General features: G+C 41.6%; 2 protein-coding genes across 11 annotated transcripts in view; one reads left to right on the plus strand and one right to left on the minus strand.

Annotated features, from left to right (window-relative positions):
• NTAQ1 (N-terminal glutamine amidase 1) overlaps positions 1–2,576 on the minus strand; it is an 85,794-nt gene extending 83,218 nt beyond the window's left edge. For 3 of the 7 annotated variants that reach the window (XM_081070092.1, XM_081070094.1, XM_081070093.1), the window contains exon 1: positions 2,346–2,540. In XM_081070092.1, coding sequence (XP_080926218.1) covers positions 2,346–2,434 — 89 coding nt within the window. In that variant the 5' untranslated portion in view covers positions 2,435–2,540. Of the gene's footprint in view, positions 1–653; positions 1,933–2,345 lie in introns of those variants that run through there. The other 4 variants (XM_081070091.1, XM_081070089.1, XM_081070090.1 and 1 more) reach the window with 4 other exon arrangements.
• A 7,767-nt stretch (positions 2,577–10,343) lies between these two features.
• Positions 10,344–24,648, plus strand: part of ATAD2 (ATPase family AAA domain containing 2) — a 56,495-nt gene continuing 42,190 nt past the window's right edge. For 3 of the 4 annotated variants that reach the window (XM_081070935.1, XM_081070937.1, XM_081070936.1), the window contains exons 1-5: positions 10,344–10,638; positions 19,563–19,693; positions 22,391–22,440; positions 23,929–24,094; positions 24,421–24,523. In XM_081070935.1, the coding sequence (XP_080927061.1) occupies positions 10,471–10,638; positions 19,563–19,693; positions 22,391–22,440; positions 23,929–24,094; positions 24,421–24,523 (618 nt within the window). In that variant the 5' untranslated portion in view covers positions 10,344–10,470. Of the gene's footprint in view, positions 10,639–10,969; positions 11,256–19,562; positions 19,694–22,390; positions 22,441–23,928; positions 24,095–24,420; positions 24,524–24,648 lie in introns of those variants that run through there. The other variant, XM_081070938.1, reaches the window with a different exon arrangement.

The following is a 24,648-nucleotide window of genomic DNA, read 5'->3' on the forward strand; positions in this document are numbered from 1 at the left end:
GACTGGGTAAGGCACTGGTCCACAATCAGAGACGATTTGCCTCCAGGGGACATTTGGCAATGTCTGGAGACATTTTTGGTGGTCACACATTGGGAGAGGATGCTACGGGCCTCTAGTGGGGATAGGCCAGGAATGCTGCTACACGTCCTACAATACACAGGACAGTCCCCACAAGGAATTAACATGGTCAAGATGCCAACAGAGTCAAGGTTGAGAAACTCTGGGGTAGGGCAGGGAAGGCAAGTTCAAAATGAAGTTTTGGAGGAACAGATGGTGACCAGATCTTAGAGGGCTTGCTATGCTCAGGGGACAGACTTTATTGTCTATGCCTGTAGTCCCTGAAATGTGACCGTCAGGCCAGACTCAGACTGCTCCACTGTGCTGCTCACACATCCAGACTCGGGGGTGGGGGCGTGGATCCTAAGAGCTGTATGTTTTCCAAGCTCCCAGCTGATTCTCTGGCACATTCAAATTCATGATGGCTTTGAGATGTGTACAGAAGTTAGACCTGACAGGATATGGGAGAGCTGAGCAGAGAGAACTGTTAGGAAGGACTGGAAAAGGCCCCCAACAGCAAGCAAGTCAAGGAGGACCTGACCTACGGTAGAAGGAACTCAAAAAGATGATCTACTGAAGAGACGTTCATCTCCTACCATTCTTCCACCAAATCACTCCACTCCAACCGTGTCAGCCTCCTTGTTTTCTAGAATAGTCATGGCTTGTTTCCTTCTCAGAGCCTTTGCACCTGCTGTTCCTCTGCCTGGAATGATCTCCCACCAATATCCACGAAGTTTCCGCCCTTTTTCTTCAGATCTGTTCAAATATCATTTTATCAACAATGTCTTCCTTAAATAGCCTAATATAAAACAGTAAGTCTCCATCCTTTACCTTGTTTTAATTTTCTCATATAACACTTAACAACACCTAAGCATGGTTTGTTTTTGTCTGCTTTTCCCCAACTAAAATGTAAGAACCATGAGATCTTACCAGGGACTTTTGTCTATTTTGTTCACTGCTGTATCCTCAGTACCTTAAATGTGCATTACACACTCCAAATGTCTAATAAATCCTTAGTGAATGAATAAAACAAATGAATGGACGTTAGGGACAAGAACTAATAGGATTTAGGTGAGCGGGAGGGCAGAAATAAAGTGCAGTATTTAAGCATGGACTCCTGCATTAGAGGTGTGTTTCAGGACTACCACTTGCTAAATGTCTGATCTTGGGCCAACAACAGGCCTCTCTGTGGCTGTCTTTTCATTAGTAAAACGAGGGAAATGAGAGTAATAGAACCTATCTCCTAGGCATGGATGGAAGGAAGCATTTGGCACTGGGCCTGATAAGCGGTCAGAGCTGAACAAACCTTAAGCTCTGGGTGGCACTGGTTTGGTGACCAGCTGAAGGAGGGAAAGATAGTTTTAGGTGGCCTTACGGTTCCTTGTAAAGGGACTGGAAGTGGGGAAGAGGTCATTACCCAGGCAAGAAAAGGGTACGGGTGGGAGAGAAAAGGACCAAGGTAGGAGCTGTGATTCACCCACAGAGGTGGCCTGGGACAGGGGTACAATGTGTGGACTCCAGGGCCAAACCCTACTCACAAATGCCCATTCCTTCACTTACAATGTGGCCTCAGACAAGTTACTTGCACCCCTCTGTGCTTCAGTGTTCTCATCTTCATCATGAGGATAACACCACCTACCTCCTAAGGCAATTGCGGGGCCTAAACGAATTCGTTTACATAAACCACTCCGCAACAATGTTTGGCAAGTGCTACAGGAGTGTAACAACCTTCATGACAACATGACCGTGGTTTTTGGTACAAGAGGGCCTGAAACGGATTTCTGGATACTATTAACTGGGTGACCTTGGGAAAGTTGACAGCAAAAGCTCTGCGCCTCCATGCTCTTCCGAAATTAAAATGACCATCACATCGGTGTGACAGCACACAGGCTTAGGCAACGCAGTTTCTAGGCTCTCTGCGCTCCACCCTCCGCCTCCGCCTCCGCCTCCCCTTCCGAGCCCAGGAGCACTGAGACCTGCTGAGAAACGTCCGAGCGAAAAGCGCCAGGCAAAAGGAGTACACTGCCGACTGCACCACTGCTGGCGAATTCCGCACCCCCACCCCCACCCTCTCCCCCTCCCCCACCCGCACCCGCACCCCCACCCCAATGCCCACGCTCTACTCAAAAGACGAGAGCTCCCATTCCCGCGTCCTCTGTGCGCCAACCCGGAAAACCCGCCAGGAGCGGCCCCGAGAGCCCGGGGGGAGGAGCCGGGAAGAGGCGGGGCCTCGCTGCGACGTCGCGGCGGCCACGGAGATGCTCGCGTTTGCGCCCGCGCCCCCTCACCAGTAGCAGCTGTTGTAGACACACGCATCCCTTGGAGGGCTGGCCGGCTGGTAGCTGGCGGCTGCGGCGTCGGGGACATCCCCCTCCATGGTGGCGTGGGCCAGGGCACGGGCCCGAAGCGCGCCAACTGGTCCAGCCCCGCAGGCGCGCTTTGGGGACGGAGCTGGCGTGCGGCGGCCCGCACAGGCTCTCGAAGCGGAGTGGGCGGAGCCGGGGCAGCTGGTGCAGTTCCCGAGTGGTGGAGCATGGGACGGGCACGCGGAATCTGGGCGGGGCGAGCGGCTCACAGGAGCCGGGCAAGTTCCGGTGGGTGGAGCTAGGGGCTGAAAGAGCGGGCGCAGGACGGCCCTGTGGGGGTGGAGCTGGTTCCGGTGGGCGGTGCCTGGGCGGGACGCGCAGGGCTAGTTACGGGAGGGAGGAGCCAGGGCAAAGTGGGCGGGTCTGGGGTTGGGTGAGCGGCTGGAGTTTCCCGCGGGCTGAACTCCGGCGAGGACTGCGCGATTCCGGTAGAGGGGGCCGGGACCGGTGGAGCCGGGGCGGGGCGGGGCTGGCGGCGCGGGTTCCAGGAGGGGCGGGGCCGGGAGTGCTGGGGACGGCGACCTGAAGAGTCAAGGAGGAACGTCCAGCTGGTAAACGGCCGGCCCCTGCGCGGCGCCTCGGGACTCCAGGAGGAGTCTGAGACCCTTCCTCCAGCGCGTGGTCGGGTTGCCGGCTGTGGAAGCGCCCAGTGAGACGCGGAAGACTCGACGTGTCCGAGTGAAATAAGAAACGTGTGTGTGAAAAATGAAGCTTTAGCACTTGGAGCCCAGGGCCCGCAGGATCCGGGGGGAATAAAGGAGCGGGGGTGAGTTAAGTCCAAATACGTCTGCATCCAAGACGGTTTTAGCGAAAGGTATCGCCCTGACATCCCACCGTATTGTAACATTTTTTTAAAATAGAGAATTGTATATATTGGCTAAGAAAGATCTGTGGATTCTTTGATATAGTAAGTAAAAAAAAGAAAGTTTAAAAAGAATCCACGTGGTTACCCATTGTGTTAGTCATGTTTCTTTTGTTGCCAGCCTGGAAGGAAAGACACCAAATTGTTGAAATTGTTTATCTCTGGTGAATGAATGATAACAGCGGGTTTTCACTTTATGCTTTATAATCCTCTGAATTGTCTGTATGTGCAAAGGGCACGTGTAGTTGATCAGGGTACTTCCCGTGATCAAAACTGAAATTCTTGGTGTATAGGCGATCTACAGTCCGATTTGCCCAACCCGTGAGTTCTAAAACCCCAAAATCCTAAAGACTGAGCATAAGTCCTTGGGTCAGTTGTCAATTTATTGCCTCTCAGCTCGGAATACACACTTCAGTATAGGCTCCATGACAAATAATTCCCTTAAGCATTTCTCCTTTAATGAGAGAATGGTGTTGAGCCTTCTCATTAAATCGTGTCGCAGGAAGAAGACTCCAGTTGCTGGGATGGTACAAAAGTTTGGCGTGGTCATGAGAATCATCATCCAGTGAGGTCTGCCCCTGCCACAGATCCTACTGGTCCGTCTGTGACTTTGCAGCTTTAGCTCGACAATAACCTTTCTGAAGCCCTCTTGACACAAATCAGAGGCCAGGGAGGCCTGCAGGCAACTGCCTACCCTTACTCCTTCAGCAAGCACTTCATGGCCTGCACACAGTTACCTGTGGCTGGGGGGCTCACACACTGGGCATTCTGTCAATCATCTTGGAGTCTCCCCTACTTCCCTGAGCCCCTCTATCCTTCCCCCCCCCCCGCCACCACCCCCCCAATGTATTCTGAAGGCCTTCTGCCCCTGCTGGCTCCCAGACTCCCAAGGCATCCCCACATTGGTTGGTGATCGCTCCCTTCTACCCACTTCTATCTTGCTTAAGGGAAGTTGAATGTTAAGAACTATGGTAAAAGTGTAACTATAAGATATAAGGAAACTTTACATGGTACTTAGAGGGAAGAGTACTCAAGAAGAACAAATTTGAAAGGGGTTTGGACCTCGTTGGACATGGTGTGGGTTGGTTATCAGATAGCAGAGTAGTTCTCTGGTTTATCCAGGAGGGAGGTGATCTGGAGTTGCTGGGAAAACAACAGAGAAGGGGTAGAGGAGAGCCAGCAGTCTCTGCCATAATGTGCTTCTTTATGCTTGAAATTTTCTCTTATAAGAAGGAACTACTTTTTAAATTGAAAAAAATAGACCGTATTTTAAAAATTCATATGATTTCATAGTAGAGACTATAAAAAGAGATATGGTCTCAGAGGAGTAGAGGCGCTTAGAACCAGATTCTAACCTACAGACTCCAATGAGGAAGAAACAAGAGATGCACTCCAAGAAACCAATACCCAATGAAATCAAGATGTTAAAGGGCAAGGGTTTGGAGGAGGGACACATAAAGGAAAATATGAAAAATGCCCACAGGTATGAAAGAGGAGTATCAGGAAGTCTACAGAACATAATACACAGGCTTACTAACAGAGGTTTTATTTTTTTATTGGGGGGGGGGAATTTGTAATACTAAATATTAAGAACTACAAGAAAAAGGAAGAGATAATCCCATTGCTTGGGATCATATGATATGATGTGTGATAAAACAACTGAAAGAAAACAAATAGCCAGTGACTAATTTGCTCTATCAAAGACGATGGACCTCAAGCTGTAAAGAATATGGAAAATAGCAGTAAAAGGAAATTAAAGTCAGGATAAGTACAGTGATAGGAAGCACTAAGTTGCCTTAAATGGGTTTAAAAAAAACTTCAGATCCAGATAATTATATCCCAGCATCTGCAAGTGCTTTAGAGTATGACCAAAGCCTTTCTTACGGATCTTTGAGAAAATACGTTGGAGGATGTGACCTGAGACTAAATATGAATACTTGCTGTCATGAGTCACGTAAAAGGAAACAATATGTGTTTCAAACACTAGACGCTGGTGAGCTTGATGCCTATTGTGACCATGAAGAAAGGTGATTATTTAGGGGCCTTTAGCGGTTTACCAAAGTCCATTTCATGCCAAATGGACCTCACTTGAAGTTGTTGGAAGAATTAATTGATCGTTAGAATAGGATTATAGCACTAACAATAAAATTTGGTTCCAGCAAAGCAGCTGGCCCAGTTTTATTAGTCATGACTCGTTACTTGTTCAGTTAAAAGTCAGGGCAGAAAGGCTATTTATTAGCTCATTTAACAGGACACTAAAGTAGCTCTCACCGTCAAGGATGAGCTGCAGCAACCAGGGTCTCAAGGGATCAGGAGCAGAACTCACCTCCCAGGCCTTCTTTCTTCCTGTCTCAGTCTGCTCCTCAGTGTTTGGCTTCATTCTCAGGTCACTTCACTTCTTGCTTGTGGGAGGATGGCCGCTGGCAGCCCCATATTCATATTTTCCAGGCGTGGCAATCCCAGTGGAAAGAAAACTTTTTCCTCATAGCAATCACACAGAGTGACTTGTACTTTTATTTTGTACATTTCTGTACTGCTGGAATTTTTCTCATTTTTAAGAATAAAAACTTTTTCTTACAGCAACATTAACATAAAGAGCTGTGGGGGCAGCCAATTGGTTCAAGTTGGTTAGTGCACAGTGCTCGTAACACCAAAGTCGCCGGTTCGATTCCCACATGGACCCGTGAGCTGCACCCTCCACCAGATTGAAAACGACTTGGAGCTGATGGGTCCTGGAGAAACACACTGTTCCCCAATATTCCCCAATAAGAAAAAAAAGAAAAAATATAAAGAGCTGTGTGGACAAACTGTTGCTCACTTAACTTTTCCCCTACTATTGTACAGTAGTTTGTTTTCAGATCCTAGCATTGTAAATAAAGCTGCAGTCATCATCTTTATACATAAATCTTGGTCCATGACTGCTTCTTATGTTAGGATGGAGTGCTAGAAGTGGAATTCCTGACCCAAAGGTTTTAAATATTTTCCAGGTCTCTTGATTCATGTTGCTATATTGCTTTTAAGAAATGGGCCTATACCTCAGCATCACATCGAATACTATGGTTTTATATGTATATATATATATATATATATATATATATATATAATGTCAGAAAACTGTCATTCCCATTGTTATTTTAATTTGCATTTATTTGATTACTACTTACCTGTATTAAACGGGATAATTTCAGTATAAAGCACTAAGTGCTATGGCAGCAATGTACTATGGGAGCTCTGGGTGGAGTGCACCTCATCATTGGGAAAGGGGTATTGGGCTGGGTTGGAACACAATACAATTATTACTCATCTTACTTAGAATGGGGTAGGAGGGAGGCAGTACTCCCAGAGCCCTCTGCATGGACCAGCCCATGCGTGTGGTATTAGGGAAGGCTGATAAAGCAGGAAAGTCTGAAAAGCACATAATAAAATTATGACATATCTTCCCCTCTCATTTTCTGTGCCTACATACCCTCTCTCCCAACCCTCCATCCCCCAAATCTGAAAGGGGTGTCTGTCTCACCTGGCCTCCCAACATTCCTTTGGGCAGTGTCCATTCTAGGAAACCACTGGTAAAACTCCCCTTTCTGACCTCACGCCTCTATACCAGGCTTGCAACCTCTTGTTTGCAAAGGACAGAAACCATCTCTGGCTAAGTTAAACAGGAAATAAAGTTTACTGGAAGGGTGGGGAGGAGGGAGGTTGTGTGGGTCTTGGAAGGAAAGAAGCACAGCCCAGTCCTGCTGATACAATGCACCAAGAACCCAAGAATCAGCTGATTAGGATGCTATCCGTCTCTGTGCCCTCTGCTACTGCCACCATGAATAATCTCTGCCCCTGCATCTTTGGGTCACTCCTTCCAGAGGCGATGACTATCTGACATGGCAGTAGTCCACTGACTGAGCTGAGAACTCACGCCTGAGTCCTAGTTACTAAGTTAACAGGAAAATGAAGTATCTGTCCCTATAGGATTTGTATTGAAGGAGGAAGGACTCTGTCTAACTCAAAACCCCTCAAAGAGAAAATCTCTCAGATAGGAGAGGTGTTTGTTTCAATGTAGAATCGCTAAAAAATAGCAAATGTCAACTATGACCCTCCCCGCCTCCATGTGATTGATGAATGGTTCTCTCTCTTATGTGGAAAATCAATGAGATTAGGTATCAAATTTAAGTAAGGTCAGATTTACAACATTCTGAAGCACCTATGCAAACTGATTTTTAGTTTCTAACTTTGCTACCAAAAACCAGACAGGGACTCACCTGTGACCTCATCTCAAATGAGGTAATGGAATTATGATTAGCCCTTACCTCAGCCTTCTTTTTTTGTCACACTTGAAGTAAAAAAACACTCGACTCTCTTTAAGCAGCCAGGGATTTGGGGTAAGAACCTCAGTTTCCACTGCCCCTTCTTTTTCCTAACTCAAGTCACTCCAATCTACAGTAGCTAAGACTTTGGGAAAGGAAAGGAGTATCACCTGCTAAAGACCAATTCCAGACCAACTCTATGTTTCCTAAGGCTGCTGTAATGAATTACCACAAGCTAGGTGGCTTTAAAAAATTATTCTCTCACAGTACAGCAGGCCAGAAGTCTGAGATCAAGGTGTCACCAGGATTGGTTCCTTCTGGAGGCTGTGTGCGAGAACCTACCTATTCCATACCTCTCTCCCAGCTTCTGGTGGTTGGGGGCTGTCCATGGTGTTCCTTGGCTTATTGAAGCATCACTCCAATTTTTGCCTCCTCTTCATATCACCTTCTTTGTGTGTCTCAGTGTGTCAAATCTCCTCTTTTATGAAAAGTGAACATATCAGAAGGGTAGACTGTGCTACTTTAAATAATGTTCTTTCCTGTTTTGTTTATATTGGACAAACAATCACTTTAAAGCTTGTTTCTAGTGTAAAATTAATATATACTCAATGCAAAAAAAAATCAGAAAAATTGAGAAAAGTACAAACTACACAACCATAATAAATATACACAACCATCCAGAAATTAACCATTCACATTTTGTTGTAGTTTCTTACAGAGTTTTTCTCAATACAAGCGTACACATACACTCTTTTTTCAAAACAAAAATGGAACTAGGATACCTATTTCTCTGTAGTTTCTTAAGTTACAATGCATTGTGCACATATAGTTTTCCATATAATTAAAACTTTCCATATAATTAACACAGTTACATCATAACTTGTAATGGCCGTATAACATTTTTCTTAAGAGAGGCACCGCTGGAGGACATTCAAATTGTTCTCCTTTTTTTTGACATACATAATGCTGTGGTAGATATCATGATGCACACATTTTTGAAAACTTTTTTTGAGTGCAGAATATATAACTTCTGTATCTTCAATGTGCATCAAAAGGAATTCTTGATAATCCCTCCAAATTTGCTTTAGCCACCGCCTTCTCCATCTAAGTACAGCTTCATCTTTTCATTAGCTCAAACAAAAAACCAAACATTGGAATCATCCTTGACTCTTCTCTTTCTCTGATGCCTCAGTTCAATTAATCAGCAAACTCAGTTGGCTCTTTCTTCCAAATATACCCATAACTTGACCATTTCTCATTATGTGCATGCTGTCACACTGGTCTGTGTCACCGTCATCTTTTGTCTGGATAATTTCAGTGACCTCCTATTTATTTGCCAGATATAGCAAATAAAAATACTGGACACCCCATTAAACTAGTTCATATAAACAATTTTTTTAAATATAAGTGTGTCCCAAATATTTCATTCAACATGCAGCAGCCAGAAGGATTCTTTCAAAAAGTCAGAATAAGTCACTCTGTTCAAAATCCTGTGATGTCTTTTCATCTCAAAATAAAAAGTTTAAAAAAAAAAAACACCCAAAACCTTACAGCTGAGGCCCACAACTCTGCTGGATTTGCTACTGGCGGCCCTTTGCTCTTTGAATTCATTGTACTCGCTGTTCTGCCCTTTCCTCTGCAGGCAATTCTCTTCTCCCAAATATACCTAACCTCCTTTAGGCCTTTGCTTATACTTCTGAGCAAGAGCTTCCCTAATCACTCTGTTTAAAATTGCATACTTCCCTTCCCCTACTTTACATTTCTCTGTAACAATTACCACCTTTAAACAGACATATTTAGTCTTTCTCCTCCAACCAGAATTTAAGTTCCATGAGAGCCTTTTTGCTTTTTGTTCACTGCTGCATCCACTGTGCTTAGAATAGTACCCGGCATATAATAGATGATTTATCAATATTTAATAAGTGTTAAATTAAAGAAACGTAGTTACCCAAATCAATAAATAGCTTTGGTTTCTGTTTCACTAGGACTTGCACATTCCGATCATTCAGCATGTTACCTATCTCAAAGTAGTTGAGTAACTACTGTTATCTTGCAGAAGCCACTTCCTGTCATTCTATAACAGCAAACATTTCTAAGGGCAACACGGTTCTAAGGGTAGAATATCTTAGACCTTCAGGTATTATTATTATTATAATTCATTTAAAGACGAGGAAATTAAGACCCGGAGAGGTGAATAACTTGCTCAAGATTGTCCACGTGGGACATTTGGCAGCGTTGGCTACAATACCTGCACTAATTCCAGCGCTCCACCGACTCGCTTCTAACTCCCCTGCTGTTTCCTTTTGAACTTGTTTTGGTGAAGCAACCAGCCAGAGGCTCTTCAGGATTAAAGTCAAACCCCGACAAAGGCCAATGGCTCTCGCCCTCTGCAGTGGGACTCAGCATCCAGCACCAGCATCTCGCCCTGGGGGAAGCGGGAGGCAGGTGTCGGGGCGGGGCAGAGCCGCCAATCAGAGCGGGCGGGAGCCTCCCTTCCCCCCTCTGACAGCCACGCGCCAAAATTCCAAACGCGACTTCGCGCCACTACCCTCCGTCTCCCTCCGCGCAGCGCAGCCGGAACTACATAAGCCCAAGAAGTCGGCGTGCGCCCGCCGCCGCCCGCTCGGGGCCTCCACACTGTGGGTGCGGGTTCCCAGGTGCGGCCCGAGGTCCTTCGCCCCAGCGATGGCAAGGAAGTCTCGGGCCCGCGGCCGTCGGGGGCGGTGTGGGCGGGCCCGGCGGCGGATGGATTCCGGGCGCGCGCGCGGGGCCCGCCGGCGCGGAGCTTGTGGCGCCAGAATTCGGAGCGCGGAAGCGGCTGAGCGTGTGCGGCGCGGCGCCCGGACCCGTCTCCCGCCGCGGACGCGGGGCCCGGCGGCCCGGGAAGATGGTGGTGCTCCGCAGCAGCCTGGAGCTGCACAGCCCCTCGGCCACCCCGGCCTCGAGCTCCCTGGACCTGTCCCGCGAGTTCCTCAGCTTGGAGCAGCTCGGCCGGAGGCGGCTCCGCTCGGCCCGCGCGGCTGAGCAGGCTGCCGTCACCGCGGCCGCCGCCGGCGTGAGTCCCGGGCCGGGGCGGGCCCCTGGGGCCGGGCCTGCGGCACCGCTCGCGGCCCGCTCCCCGGGTGGGGCCCGACCAGGGTGGATGGCGCGGCCGGGGTGACAGTTGGGGGCGGGGGCGGGGAGCAGTGTGCTGGCGGACGGGTAAAATGGAAGGCTTCCCGGGATCCGAGCCCCGAGGGGTGCGGGTCGGGTGACGAGGTCGCAGCGGCTGGAAGAGGGCGTTCCCACGGGGGGAAGCCGCGGCTCCCGGCGCTGAAGTGAGCTCGAGGGGCGAGCCCCGGCGTGGGGACCGCCCCACCCCCGCCCGCACGCCGCCCTCGCCGGGCTCCCGCCGCGGCGTCGCGGCCACCGGAGGCCGTTCCCACGGAGCGGGCGTCGTCCGGGTGTTAGGCTATCGCCGCGGGGGGGACCTTGCCCTCCGGGTTCCCGGCCCGCCACCGACGCGCTCGGGAGGTGCCGTCATCGCAGCGCAGTGAAGAAACCCCGGGTTGCATAATCGGGAGGGTTGGAGACCAGCATTTCGTGTGCACCCCCGTCGCGCGAGCCCTGTGGCAGGCGGCGCCGTGCCAGTGCGCGGTGTCACTTGTTTCCCAGGTGAAGAAGCGGGCTCAGGCAGGTAACCAGGCAGGGGTAGGTCTGCGGCGGGGACGTGGCTTCGCGTCCTCCCCAACCTTTCCGTGGCAGCGGGCTGCAGAGGAGCGGCGTCCGGCGGGGAAGTGTCCGCGGGGCCGGGGCCGGGAGCCCTGGGAAGGAGTGCGTCTCCGCCGTGGCTGTTGAAGGAAGCGCAGGTGGAGGGGACAGCGTTCACAGAAGGTTGGAGAAGTGGAGAAAGCGACACTGGGCAAATGAAGGCAGCACCAAGGTGTCTCGTTGTGTGTGAGAGAGGGTAGGCACGGGTGGGAGCCGGGGCGACGTGGGGGGACAGCACCAGCGAGGAGGTTAGGGACGGGGAGTCCGAAGGGAAGCCCAAGAGAGGCCTGTGTGCTGGAGGAAAGTGACAACACTTAGTTGAGCGAGTGGTCGCTCCGGGAAATGAGTTGTCAGTTTCTTTAGATGCCCCCACGCTGCTTGTTCCCCTCCGGAGGGCAGCGAAAGAGCCTGTTGGGTCCCTGAAACGGGGACTCTGGATTGTAAAAAACAATTTCCCGGCTCTCAGGATGTTTCTCAATCCTTCAGAAGTCGGTAGTGGTGTGGGGAGGCCAGACACTTCTGCCCCGAGCTCCGGTCACTTGATGTATTAACCTATTTTCGGAAAAGCTGATTCCTTCAGGAAATATGGATTCAATGTTTAGTGTGGTCAGGACGGGGCTTGATTCTGTGACTGTAATGATGTGTTGAAATACTGGTTAAGTAATAACACAGGTACTTGAAACAGCTGTTAGTTTTGCATGTCAGCTTACCAGTACACACAAGTTTTCCATCCTGGTTAAAAGCGGGGACACTCACCCCAGGGGTGGTGAGAATCAAATGTGATCGTGCACCTAAGGAGCTTACCTGAACAGCTGCCCTATACTGTAGCTATTACTAGGACGCAGTCATTGTCAGCTAGTAAGACCATAATTTTAGTTAATGGTCACTTTGTCTCTCTAGTTCCTCAGGTCGAAACCCTTAGTCACCTTTGACTCCTCTCTCATTTCACAGTAGCAAATTCCGTTGGCTCTGCTTTCAAAATATGTTCAGAATCTGACCACTTCTCAGCCCCTCCATGGTTGCCATGCTGGTTCAAGCCATTATTGCCTGGATTGTTAAAAGAGATTTTTGACTGGCCCTGGCTGTTTTCCACCATTATATATGTAATAATCCCCTCTCTTAGCATTCAGTTCTCAATATAGCTTACAGAATGATCTTGTTAAAAGTCAAAACAGTTAAGCACGCCCCTGTTCAAAAATCCCTATCAAAGGGGAAAGGTTTAAAAGTTTGGTGGCAACCCTACCTCCCTTTGCCCCCTTCTCCCTTTTGCAAAACTCAGTCTATTCCAGCCACGCTGGCCTCGCTGCTCCTTGAATACCAGGGCCTTTGTACTTGCTGTACCCTCTGTTGGGAATTCTCCTCCCCTGGGTATCTGCATGACCCGTTCCTTTCTACCTTTCACATTTTTTTTAATTAAAAAAAAAAAAAGAAAAAAACCCAAAATCTCAGAACTCATAGTGCTTAATGTATTCCAAGATTTTTACAAATATTAACTCAATTCTTATAACCTTACGAAGTGTATGGCTTGTCTTTGTTTTGTAGGTGAGAGAACTGAGGCACAGACTGAAACAATTTGCTTTTATAGTAAATTCGCCTTTAGAGTAAGCAATCGAACTGAGTTCTACCTAGGAGAACCTAGGAATCTCTTTTTCAAGTCTAGTAAAATTTCACTTCTTCAATGATGCTTACCCTTACCACTCTATAATTACAAACCACTCCTTGACATGCCCCTTTACCCTGCTTTATGTTCCCCCAGCACTTATCACCATCTAAATACTCTATAATTTCCTACTTTTTAAATATTTTTGTCTCGCTCCAAATCAGAATTTAACTCCATAGGGAGTTAGATTTTGACCTTTTATTCATCAGTGCATACCTAGCACCCAGAATAGAACCTAGAATGTAGCAGGTGCATGATATGTTTTGTTGATTGTCCTTGCTCTAATGGAACTTAGTCTAGCAAAGGAGACCTAACACAGCAACATATATACAGAGTTGCTGTACATGCCATATCAGTAGCGTGTGGTTGAGTAGTTAGCACTCGGCTGAATGTTATAGGGTAGACAGGATATTTTTTTCCAGGCCTGGATTTCCAGTAGGCATTATACCTTTTTGAGACATAGGTAGTATTCCTGTCTTCTATAAATCCTCTAGACCAAATTGTAATCAGAGGGTTACTTAGTGAGCATGGGATTGGATCAAAAGAAATGGATTATCCTGAGAGGTATTGTATTTATGCTGACAAAGCCCACCAACACCAAATATGAAACATACCTTTGTGATTGGAATATCTTCTAATTTGGAGCTTTATATTCAATACATTTGCTTCAATTATAACTTGCTTTTTACATCAGTCATGTTTTTCATAATCATAGGACTGACTATATTTGGATCTGATTTTATTTCCTAGTCTCCTCAGCTACATACCATGTTTCCCCAAAAATAAGACCTAGCCAGACAATCAGCTCTAATGTGTCTTGGAGCAAAAATTAATATAAGACCCAATTTTATTTTACTGTAATATAAGACTGGGTCTTATATTATACTATATTACATAAGACCCGGTCTTATATTAATTTTAGTTCCAAAAGACGCATTAGAGCTGATGGTCCAGCTAGGTCTTGTTTTTGGGGAAACAAGGTACTAATTGACAGCATTTCTTAGAGTAGGATACTTTTAAAGATGGTTAAATTTATTCATACTAACTCATTAACTTGGATTTTTCTTCATCTGGTCTCAGAGGCTGACCTTATCTTCAAGTTCTGAAGGTACTTATAGTCACCTATTTATTCATCACATTCTACTTCGGCATTTTGAATATGGTCTCATTAAGCTGCGCATGAGGATTCACCCCCCCCACACTTGTATGGATTCTCTGAATTTTTTGTTGTTGTTTTTAAATTTGTTTTTCTTTTCTTTTTTTTCTTTAACTTTAATTTACATCCTACCAAATTTATGAGTTTGTATGCATTTTCTGTGGTTTCTTTTTACTTCAGTCAAACTAGCCATTGTGTATTTCTGTGCTTTCACAGGTCTGAGGCTCTTTGATTCGTCACATTTACTGTAGTGTTGTTTCTCATGCTGAAGACTCACTTAAGGATGGATAGTAAGGAGGTTTTCTGGTGATGATTGTATATTACTTTTGGGTTGTGTTTACGTACATTTTTATTCCGTATATTACGGTAGGTAAACTAAAACATGCTATAGTACGTAAAAGGTATTATTTTTGTGGTTTTTTAAAAAATTGTATGTTTAAAAGTCTGGAAGGATATTCCAACTTGACAATGATGTGTACACCATATGGGAAATTTTTTAAAACTTGAAGTATAATACAACACAGAAAAATGAAAACTGAAATGTTACAAAGCCTGGATAGAGGAAGTTTGACATATGGCAATGAATGTTGCTACCTGGAGTTGGGTGACACGGCTGGTCTGCATTCGAGAGGGTACACTTGGAACTATGACTGGCCTTTGATTTTAGGTTAGAAATTGCAGCTTTCAGAACAGGGATCTGATGAGCTAACGTTTAGAAAATGGATTGTAGTCAACAAATCTGGAGTTTGGAAGACCAGTTAAGATTATAATATTAATTATATAGCATTTGCTATGTGCCAGGCAAGGTACCAAATACACACATACATATTGCCCTATAAAGTAACTTGTTATTATCCTCATTGCAGACATGTAGATAAGGTACAGAAACCTTATGTAACTTGGGCAAGATTATACAGCTCCTAAGTGATATGTCAAGAATCCATCCTAAGTAATCTATCTTAGTTTGGGCTCTTAATCAGTATTCTATTATCACAATAGACCAAAGCAGAGAAAACTAGAGCCTAAATTAAGATGTTACTAAAAGAAACTGAAAGAAAAATGCCAAATAATAATGCAAGGGTCTAAGAGTTATTCCAATACAGGGAGGGAAAGCTGCATTGTTTCCAGCTAAAGAGGTGAGCAGTAGACCATAGGGAATGTGTCAGAGGGTGCTGAAAGTTATCTATCTTTGGGAGTGGTCACCTGTGTAGAGGTGATAGTTGAATCCTTGAAGGTGAATAGAAAACATAGCAAAACACAAAAGTATTTTGGAAGATCTGGAGCAATGGCTGTATTTTAAGGGTGAGAAGAGGATTAATTATGTAAAAAAGTATCACGTGAACCAAAGGATCAAAGCATTTAAAGAAGGGAGTGATCAACTCCATAGAAGTCAGTGAGGTAGAGCAGAGGCCATTGGATTTAGCTATTGAGAGATAGTTTTAGATCTACTGAAAGGGCTGTAGATGTAGAAGCCAAATTGTTGAAGCTTGTGGAATAATAAGTGGATGGTGAGGAATTGACCACACCTTTGTTGAAAGATGATTCTAAGGGGGATATCACAACTATACATGTGTAACGTGTACCGTGGTGCATTAGTCTATGCTGCTATTCAAGCTTTCCAGGAGCCCTAAGTCTGGAGGAATACAATTTATGTCAGTATTATAACTGATTTGAAAAATCCCATTTAAACCTCATTTGTTGAATTGATACTTGAAATAACTCAACCAGCTGACCCCCATACGTATTTTTTGTTAAAAATTTAAAGCTTTAATAAGCTTGGTCTTCTGTGGGGGAAAAACGTATTAGAATATTTCTATTATACAATTGTGTCTACTTTGGGGGAAAATTTTTGTTGCATGCTCTCCATACTAATTTACAGATTCTGCAAGATTATAACAGACTCAAAATCTAACAATATATTTTTCCTCCTTTAAACCTTTTAAAGAACTACCAGTGCTCTCAATATTTAAGTAGATTTTAGCCAAGGACTAAATGAAGACATATCATCTCCAGGTTTAGTTTTCAGATTAAGTATGTTTTCTCTTCGTTTTTCACTTAGGAAATTTTTTTCTGGTGATACATGTTGTGAAAATGAATGTAAAAACTAGAAAGTGAAAGTCCCCATATCTGTGATCCAGTGTTAATTACTGTTGTGATTTGGCATTGAGCTTACCTCTTGGAATTATTTGAATTAGGTATATTAAAATGACTTTGATTTAATAACTGTGCTGGTTTCCTTAGGAAATCAGATGTACATAAGGTAATTGATCTAGAGGTATTTATGACACACAGAAAAAAAATTGCAGATAACCTAATAATAAATGTGTGATACATTAAGCAATTTGTTAAATAGATTCATGTAATAGCTGGAATACTACTCGTTCATTTAAAAAGATTTTTAGAATATTTCATGGCACGGGGAAATGTTTGTATTACTAGAAAAATGTTGCAACACATCAGTCGTATCCCAATTTAAAAATCCTGTGAATATGTTTGCATGGGAAAAGAATGGTTTGTGCGCCAAAATGTTAAAAGTGGTTATCTTTGAATGCTTATTTCACTTAGCATAATGTCTTTTATAAGAAATATTTTTGAAAGTTATTGATATTTTAAAATTTCCCAGTAGCTACCTGTATGTAGGTGACTCCCCAAAAATCTGTTTTGTTTTTTTTCTCCACACTGTTAAGAAGAGACTTTCTTCATGCCTAATGCGTATTTAGGGAGGATGAACTAAGCCACTCACTATGCAAATCAAAGATTCATTTGTACCACTTATTAGATTAAATCTTCCAAATTTCTCAAGGAATCTTTTTTCTCAGTATTTACGACCCCCCTCCTTTCTTTTTGCCTATATAAACCTTTTTTATTATCCCCAGGAATATGGTGACATTTATTTTCTTTTATATTGTAATAAAGTATAGATAACATAAAATTTATCATTTTAACCATTTTTAGTGTACAGCTCTATAGCATTAGGTACATTCACATTGTTCTGCAACTATCACCACTGTCCATCTCCAGAATATTTTCACCTTCCAAAACTGAAACTCTGTACCCATTAAACACGAACTCCCCATTCTTCCCTCCTTCCAGCTTCTGGCAACCACCGTTCTACTTTCTGTCTCTGAATTTGATGAGTCTAGGAGCCTCCCGTAAGAGGAAACATAGAGGCTCCATAAAAGGACAAATATTGTATGTTTCCTCTTATATGACGCTCCTAGACAAATACTGTCATCAAAAAAAATATGCTTACTTCACAAAAACTCTTCTGAGAGTTCCTAAATTTCTTATAGCTCTATATTTTTGTACATTTTCAAGCTGCTGCCTAAGGTTCCCCCAACCCCATTGGTTTAAATAGTTATAAAGGAGATCATTTCTGTCATCTTTTAATGTTGACATTAAAAAAATAACACTATTACATCAGACTTTTACAAGTATCCACTGGAATTTAAAAACGGTAGTTATTTGATATGTGCTTTAGAACATTAAAAAACTACCTGAACAAACTTAGGAGACAAAAATTTTACCTTGATTCTTTTTTTCCTCTTTTTCATTTGCATTTCCAATCCACTTAACCTGCAGCATTTTATCTTATATATTTTTACGCTTTAAAGTCATTAATTATTATCCTGTCATACTTGTATAACAAAATTTGAAATTATTTTCTACTTTTCTGTGATCACAGGGCTCCAAGATAATAGTTTTTGTGTATTATCATAATTATTAATATTCAATTGATCAAAGCAACAGAAACATCTATTTTGATTTAAATGATTAAACATAGGAAGTAATATCTCATTGGGATTTCTTGTGTGTGAAGTTCCCCTACTCTCCTAATTAGTTAATGTATCTGTGGATGAATCTTATTGCTGAAGACAGTATTTGGTATCAGTTACGTTGTTTTTATAATTTTAAGCACTGGGAAACATTGTTCATATAAGTAAGTAGATAGTAATGAAAGGAGTTTTGTTTAGCAGTTCCATTCAGTTTTTCTGGCTTATATGCCAAACATCATTTGTCAAAAAAATTTTTTAACGGTCTTTTAGCTTAATTAAGTCTCCTTTCAATTTTGTTTAGAAGAATTGGAAACCACTTAAAGGTAAAGATTTGTTGCCTCGCATAGTCATTCAATTTCTTAACACCTACACTAGTGTGTTTCTTTGTTTGGCTTTGTTTGGCTTTTTAATGACTTGAGGCAGTCTACAATAGTAAGATTCAAGAGTGAGAGATGGGACTTGCTTTTGTAAAACGGGAGAAAGGTAAATGACAGAAGATGCCTTATTTTAAGGTGCTTTCTCAGGCAGATCGGTTTTAAGAAAAAGTACATATGGAAATTGAGGTTACACTACACCCATCTAAGATATAGGTGTTTGTTTTAAAAATAATACACCTACCTAAAGTTTCGGTGTGTTTTTCCCAAACATTCTTAAATGTAAGTACACTGATAAATATGGTAACAAATCATACACATCATTTAATATTTTATGAAGTACCTACACAAATCCTGTGGTATGTATATATTTATTTTACTTGTGAACCGAATATTCTGCCCAAGACAAAATTAAATGGCAAAAGATCCTGATAAAACAAAATGAAATAACCGGGTAAAGCCAGCCTGGAGTGGGAGGGTTGGGGGCATTAGTTTTATTTTTTTTAAACACTGCCTGTTTTTCTAAAATTACCAATTTTTGTAGTACTAAAACAGAATTACAGAGTTAGTTGTTAGGTACTTTTGCTTTCTCTTCTAAAGTAAAAGTATCCTTTATAGGATTTCAGAGAGGTGTGTATGAACTTTTGAAAAATTTAGGACAGCACCTCTGTAGCTCAAAGGAGCCCACGAACTGTATCTGTGGTGCAGAAATAAAGTTACATAGAGCTCTATGGTTTTGACAGCCGATTAATGTACCTACACAGTTTTTACATTTAGTTGTTGCATTACCTGGGTGAAATAGATAATAACTCCTTTTTGTCATCCATCCCAAAATTATAATTCTGATGGTCCAGTTAAAGATTTCTGCTAGTGGTTACATGGCAGACAGTGGTCTCTGTGCGTGTGTGTGTGTGTGTGTGTGTGTATCTTTCTAATTTCTGTAGCCTTAAAATAAAGGAGTACTTACTGTTATGAACCATTATAACTTCTTTTCCAGTGGTGGAAAACTTTTCTCTCTAGACTGCCTACTTGTTATGAAATAGAACTATAAACCTCAATAAATTTTATATTAGCCGTTTCATAGACGTTGCTGATATTTATTGTAAAATGGTTATTATTTTTTTAAGATATTAAATATTGTAGTTTCTTGGGGAGATGCAAAATGATTCTGTTACAAACTCATAATTAGAGAAAACTATTAGGAGATGTTTAACTTGGGGATTTTGACTGAAAAACTTAGATGGCTTTCTTAATTTTCCTTAGGAAGTTGAAACCTACCACCGGAAACATGCTTTAAGGACTTTGAGAAAAAATGCCCAGAATTCTTCAGATTCTAGTTTTGATAAGAATATGGAAATAACGGAGAAACATGCTAATGGCAGGCATTTTACAAGGTAATGCAAGATGGCCAAATGCCAACCGAAAATAGTTTTAAAGTAACAATTTAGGATTTGCATTTAATTTTTAAGTGTGTTCTTGATTAGTCATTAAGATTCCAGAGTTGTAAAATGCAATTTATTTGAAATGAAATTGCCACAAATGATTATTGAATTAAAAATTTAATGTGTACACAGGTTTGTTTTTATTATCGTGTTCAAAGATTTGTGATATGTGTGAGTGCAACTGAAAACGTTGGTTGACTTGTTTGTGATTGGTTCTGCTTCATGGTTTATACAAAGCTCAAAATAGTTATATTTTTGATTGCTTGCTATCGAGTTTTTCATCAGTTCTGAGTCATTTGTGAATTTTAGTGTGTTGTGCTTCTAAAGCAGTCTTCACAGAGTCAGATGATTTCTTTTTTTTTTAAACTTGTCTAATGGGACTAGATGCTTTTTACAAATTTAAATTTTGTTTCTCAAGAACGCTGAGGTGGGTGGCGTGAATTCCGTTTTAATATTCAAACGATTGCTTTCAATCAGTTAGGTAGTTCATGGAACTTGGGTTTGTTTGGTGTAGGGTAGATTTAAATCTGGCTTTAACTGGCTAAAAACTTTGCTTTCCCCCCCAGTTTGGTGGGCCTAACATAAGTGGGGGAAGTGACAATTAGAATAAAATTTGTTGGATAAAATAATTGTTTTTACATTAATCCTTATAAAGAAATGATTCACAATGACTTAGAAGACTAAAACCCTCCCACTCTTAAATAGAATTTTGATTCTTATTTTGTGTAGCAGGTTTTCCAGATAAGTGAGGTTGTGCCCTTTTAAGTCTGTTTTTTGTTACTATTATTTTTTCAGTTATTTAGTCTTTTGTTAAATATTTTTTAATTGGCATTTTATTTCATCCATTATTTATGGAGTGTTTGCTACTGTACTTCATGGAGTCCAAGATAGCAGCAACTGGAACACACAACATTATTTTATAAAACAGTAAAAAAGAAAAAAGAACACTGAAAGTTAAAACTGTGACGTGTAATTAATTGTAAGATACATCCTAATTTCAGAGATGCTAAAATAGGGGGGGAGATGGGAAATGCACAACTTTTAGAATCAATGAAATACAATTTGAGCTACCCCAGTAGTATTTCTGAAACTGGAAGCCTTCTTGGGGTAGGGCGAGTGGTCCATGAATTCTCCATGAGAATTTTAAGATTTACTTCATGATCTAAAGAAAACATTCTGGATCATCCAAATTGCTACCTATAGAAACTAGCTATAAAATTTAAGGCCCTACATTGGTGTTTACAATTAAATTGGCACTGTTAGAATAACAGAGAAGATTTGCATAACTGTACCTTGAGGATAGGATCTCTATTTCTTTGGTCCTTGAGTTCTTAACTAGGGTCTAGTTGTTACAGTTTTTAGGGGGCACATGAAACCTCTAAAGTAATGTTTACACTTGTATGTGTATATGCAGTTTTCTAGGGAGAAAAGATGTATAGTTTTCATCAGATTCACAGGAGTTGACAAAAACTCCAGGCACCTGTTTTTGTAAATCGTTTCATTGGAATACAGCCATACCCATTCATTCTGTCTATGGCTGCTTTCCCGCTTCAATGTTGGAGTTGTTGTATGAGTAGTTGTGACAGAGACTGTATGGCACACAAGTCTAAAATATTTACTATCTAATTATGTTTAAGCACCAGTTTACCAACCCCTGTAGGGGGAAATGTGCTCCCTCCCCCTACAGGCAAAAAGAAAAGGAAAACACCCCCTTGTGTCTCTACCATCTAATAGGGGGCTGGTTTATAAAAGTGTTTATAAAAGTATAAAAGCGGGAGAGCTTCCTTTATGGGAAAAGTCTATGAGCCTTTCAACAAACTAGGTCTTGACCTGTCGGTGGATTGCTCAAAGGTTTGTATTTTGTTCTTAGTTCTTACCTGTGTTCCAACAGAGATAAGGAATCAATGGTGACTATGAGGATACATGAATTAATTCTTCTGGATAAGATGAATCATTTTAAAGTGTCACATTTGAAATTCCACATGTGCAGCCAGCCCACTTCCAAATAACTTGATGCGTAGATTGATTAGTAGATGTAGCCTATACAAGTATGGAAAATCGAGTCCCTAAAAATCAATCAATGAGACACACTGTTTTGTTAGCTCAGTGGATTCGGGAGATACGTTTTTTTAATGAAGAGAGGGTACGTTTTTTTAAGTTTTGGAAAGTGTTCTTTCCAATTCAGTACATTCTGTCTGCCAATTTATGGGTGAGATGTCTGATTCACAAATGGGACTGTTTCTACATGTGAATGATAATGCAAGGTCATGGAAAGACTATAGCCAGCAAATGTTCTTAGAAGGAAACTAGCATGTCACTAAGGGACACTCGTGCTGTTTATAACTTCCTCCAGGACCTGGGACCACTGTCTACCTGTGGGACAAGACACTTTGTCTTGTTTTTGCTCAATGCTTAGTTCTAAGCTAAGGCTTTCATTTGTTTTAAGTAAGATATTTTGATTAATTTTGTTTAGCTAAGAATTAATACATATATCAATGAATTTCACAAACAGGATTTTCAGTGTTTTTTATGTTTTTATGTAGCTGTATTTACTCTCCAAGCTATTTATTTTTTTTGCCCTAGTTTGTAGTTTTATGAAATACAGGAGTTAAAATTATGTCAGTTATTTAATTTTTTTTTTTCATATAGGCAATTGGCCAGACAGCAGGCTGCTAAAAAAAAAGAAGAGTGTAAAGAAGGTAAGGTTAAAGGCATTTCAAATTTTTAAAAAATGTAATTAATATTTTGTTTACAGGTTTATTGAGGTACATATAATAAACTGCCCATGTTTAAAGTGTACAGTTCATTTGGTTTTGACATGTCTATGCCGTGAAACTATTACTACAATAAGGTACTGAAGATAACCGTCACACCCCCAAAATTTCCTCAGGCCCCTCCTGGCTCCCTCAGCTCCTTTCCATGCCCTCTACCCCTCCAAAATCCTGAGAAACCACCGATCTGTCATTATCAACTAGTTTGCATTTTCTACAGTTTTATATGAGTGGAATTATACAGTATGCATTTTTTTGGGGGGGGGCCTGGCTTCTTTCATGTAGCATAATTACTTTCAATCATCCATTTCATTTTTTGTTTCTGCGTAGTATTTTGTTATATGCATATGCCACAATTTCTTGCTCCCTATTCTGCCAGTTTTATTGTGATATAATTGACATAAAACATTGTATAAATTTAAGGTGTACAGAGTTAATTTCATACACATATATTGGGAAATGATTACTAACATAACACACCTGCGTCATGTATAGTTATTCTTTTTTGTGGTGAGAACATTTAAGATCCTCTTAGCAATGCACAAATATATAATATTATTAACTATAATTGCTATGCTGTAGATCCCCAGAACTTAAACTCATAGCTGAAAACATATACTCTTTGACCAACATCTCCCCGTATCCCTGCACCCCTTAGCCTCTGGCAACCACCATTCCAATCTCTATTCCTATGAGTTCAGCTTATTTAGATTCCACATAGAAATGATAGTATACAATATTTCTCTTTCTCTGTCTGACTTATTTTACTTAACATAATGCCCTCAAGATCCATCCGTGTTATTGCAAAAAAACAGGATGTCCTTCTTTCTCATAATATTCCATTGAGTGTTTACAGATGGTCCTTGAATAATGTCCTTTTGTTCAAACGTTATTTCATTATAACATCGATGAGATATTGTAGGAATTTAACTCTTGATTATATCAATTAGCCTATTGTAAAATTGATTTCATTGTATGTCATTTCACTTAAAGTCACAGAACCTGTGGACAGCATTAAGTGAGGACTTAGTGTATTCCATATCTTCTTTATCCACTCATCCATTGACAGACACTTAGGTTGTTTCCCACAATTTACTCATCTTTTGATTGATGTTTGTGTTGTTTCCAGTTTGGGGCTATTACAAAACTGCTTTGAACATTTGTGTACAGGTCTTTGTATTATATAATCTTTCCTTTTCTCTTGAGAGGGGAATGACTAGATCATATGTTAGGTGTGTGTTGTAAGCGTATTTTTCTAATATTTTTAAGAAAGGTTAAATTATTTTTGTTCTCTAATATTTTTAAGAAAGGTTAAATTTGTTACGTGGAAGTATCGCTATTCAGTTCATTTTAGAATTGTTTTATAAATGCTGTTATTTCAAATCTTTCCATTTTTTTATGTAAACATCTATGAAGACAAAGTGATTCCAGTTACTCACTCATTGAGGGCTAGAAACATCGTTCAGACTGCAGAACACTTGCGGGAAGAGAATGGTGATGTTGAAGTTCGCCGCAGTTGTAGGATTAGAAGTCGTTACAGTAGTGTGAATCAGTCGGTGCTATTCGACAAACTTATAACAAAGTAAGTAAGATTTATTTAGATCAAGATTTAGCTGGCAAAACTTTTGTTGGGGAGAGATCATAAATTTCAACCCAGCAAATACTTAATGCATATAGTTTGTGTAAAGAATAAAGGAGAATGATTATTATTAAAGGACTTTGTAATAATTGCATATACATATTTAAATTCTTTGAGGAAATTTTAAAAATATTTTGATACAAGTAAATCAAGAAATAGAGATATTTAAAAATCTCAGCACTCAGATAATAGAATAGAAAGAAAATTAAGTTTCTAAAAATGTCCTATTTTACAGTTTTACCTTATATTGATATCAATTTTTTTTTAAGCACTGCTGAAGCTGTACTTCAAAAAATGGATGACATGAAAAAGATGCGTAGACGGCGAATGAGAGAGCTGGAAGACTTGGGAGTGTTCAATGAAACAGAAGAAGTAAATATATTCTTCCAGCAAGGGGTTCATTTAATAATCTTCAGTTTAACCTCTTTTCTATAGTACCTGCCTATTTTTGGTTAAATTGGTCATCATTTTATTCCGCATTTGTTTGATCTGTCATT

This window comes from Rhinolophus hipposideros (assembly GCF_964194185.1).
Source record: "Rhinolophus hipposideros genome assembly, chromosome: 13".
Taxonomy (NCBI): Eukaryota; Metazoa; Chordata; class Mammalia; order Chiroptera; family Rhinolophidae; genus Rhinolophus; species Rhinolophus hipposideros.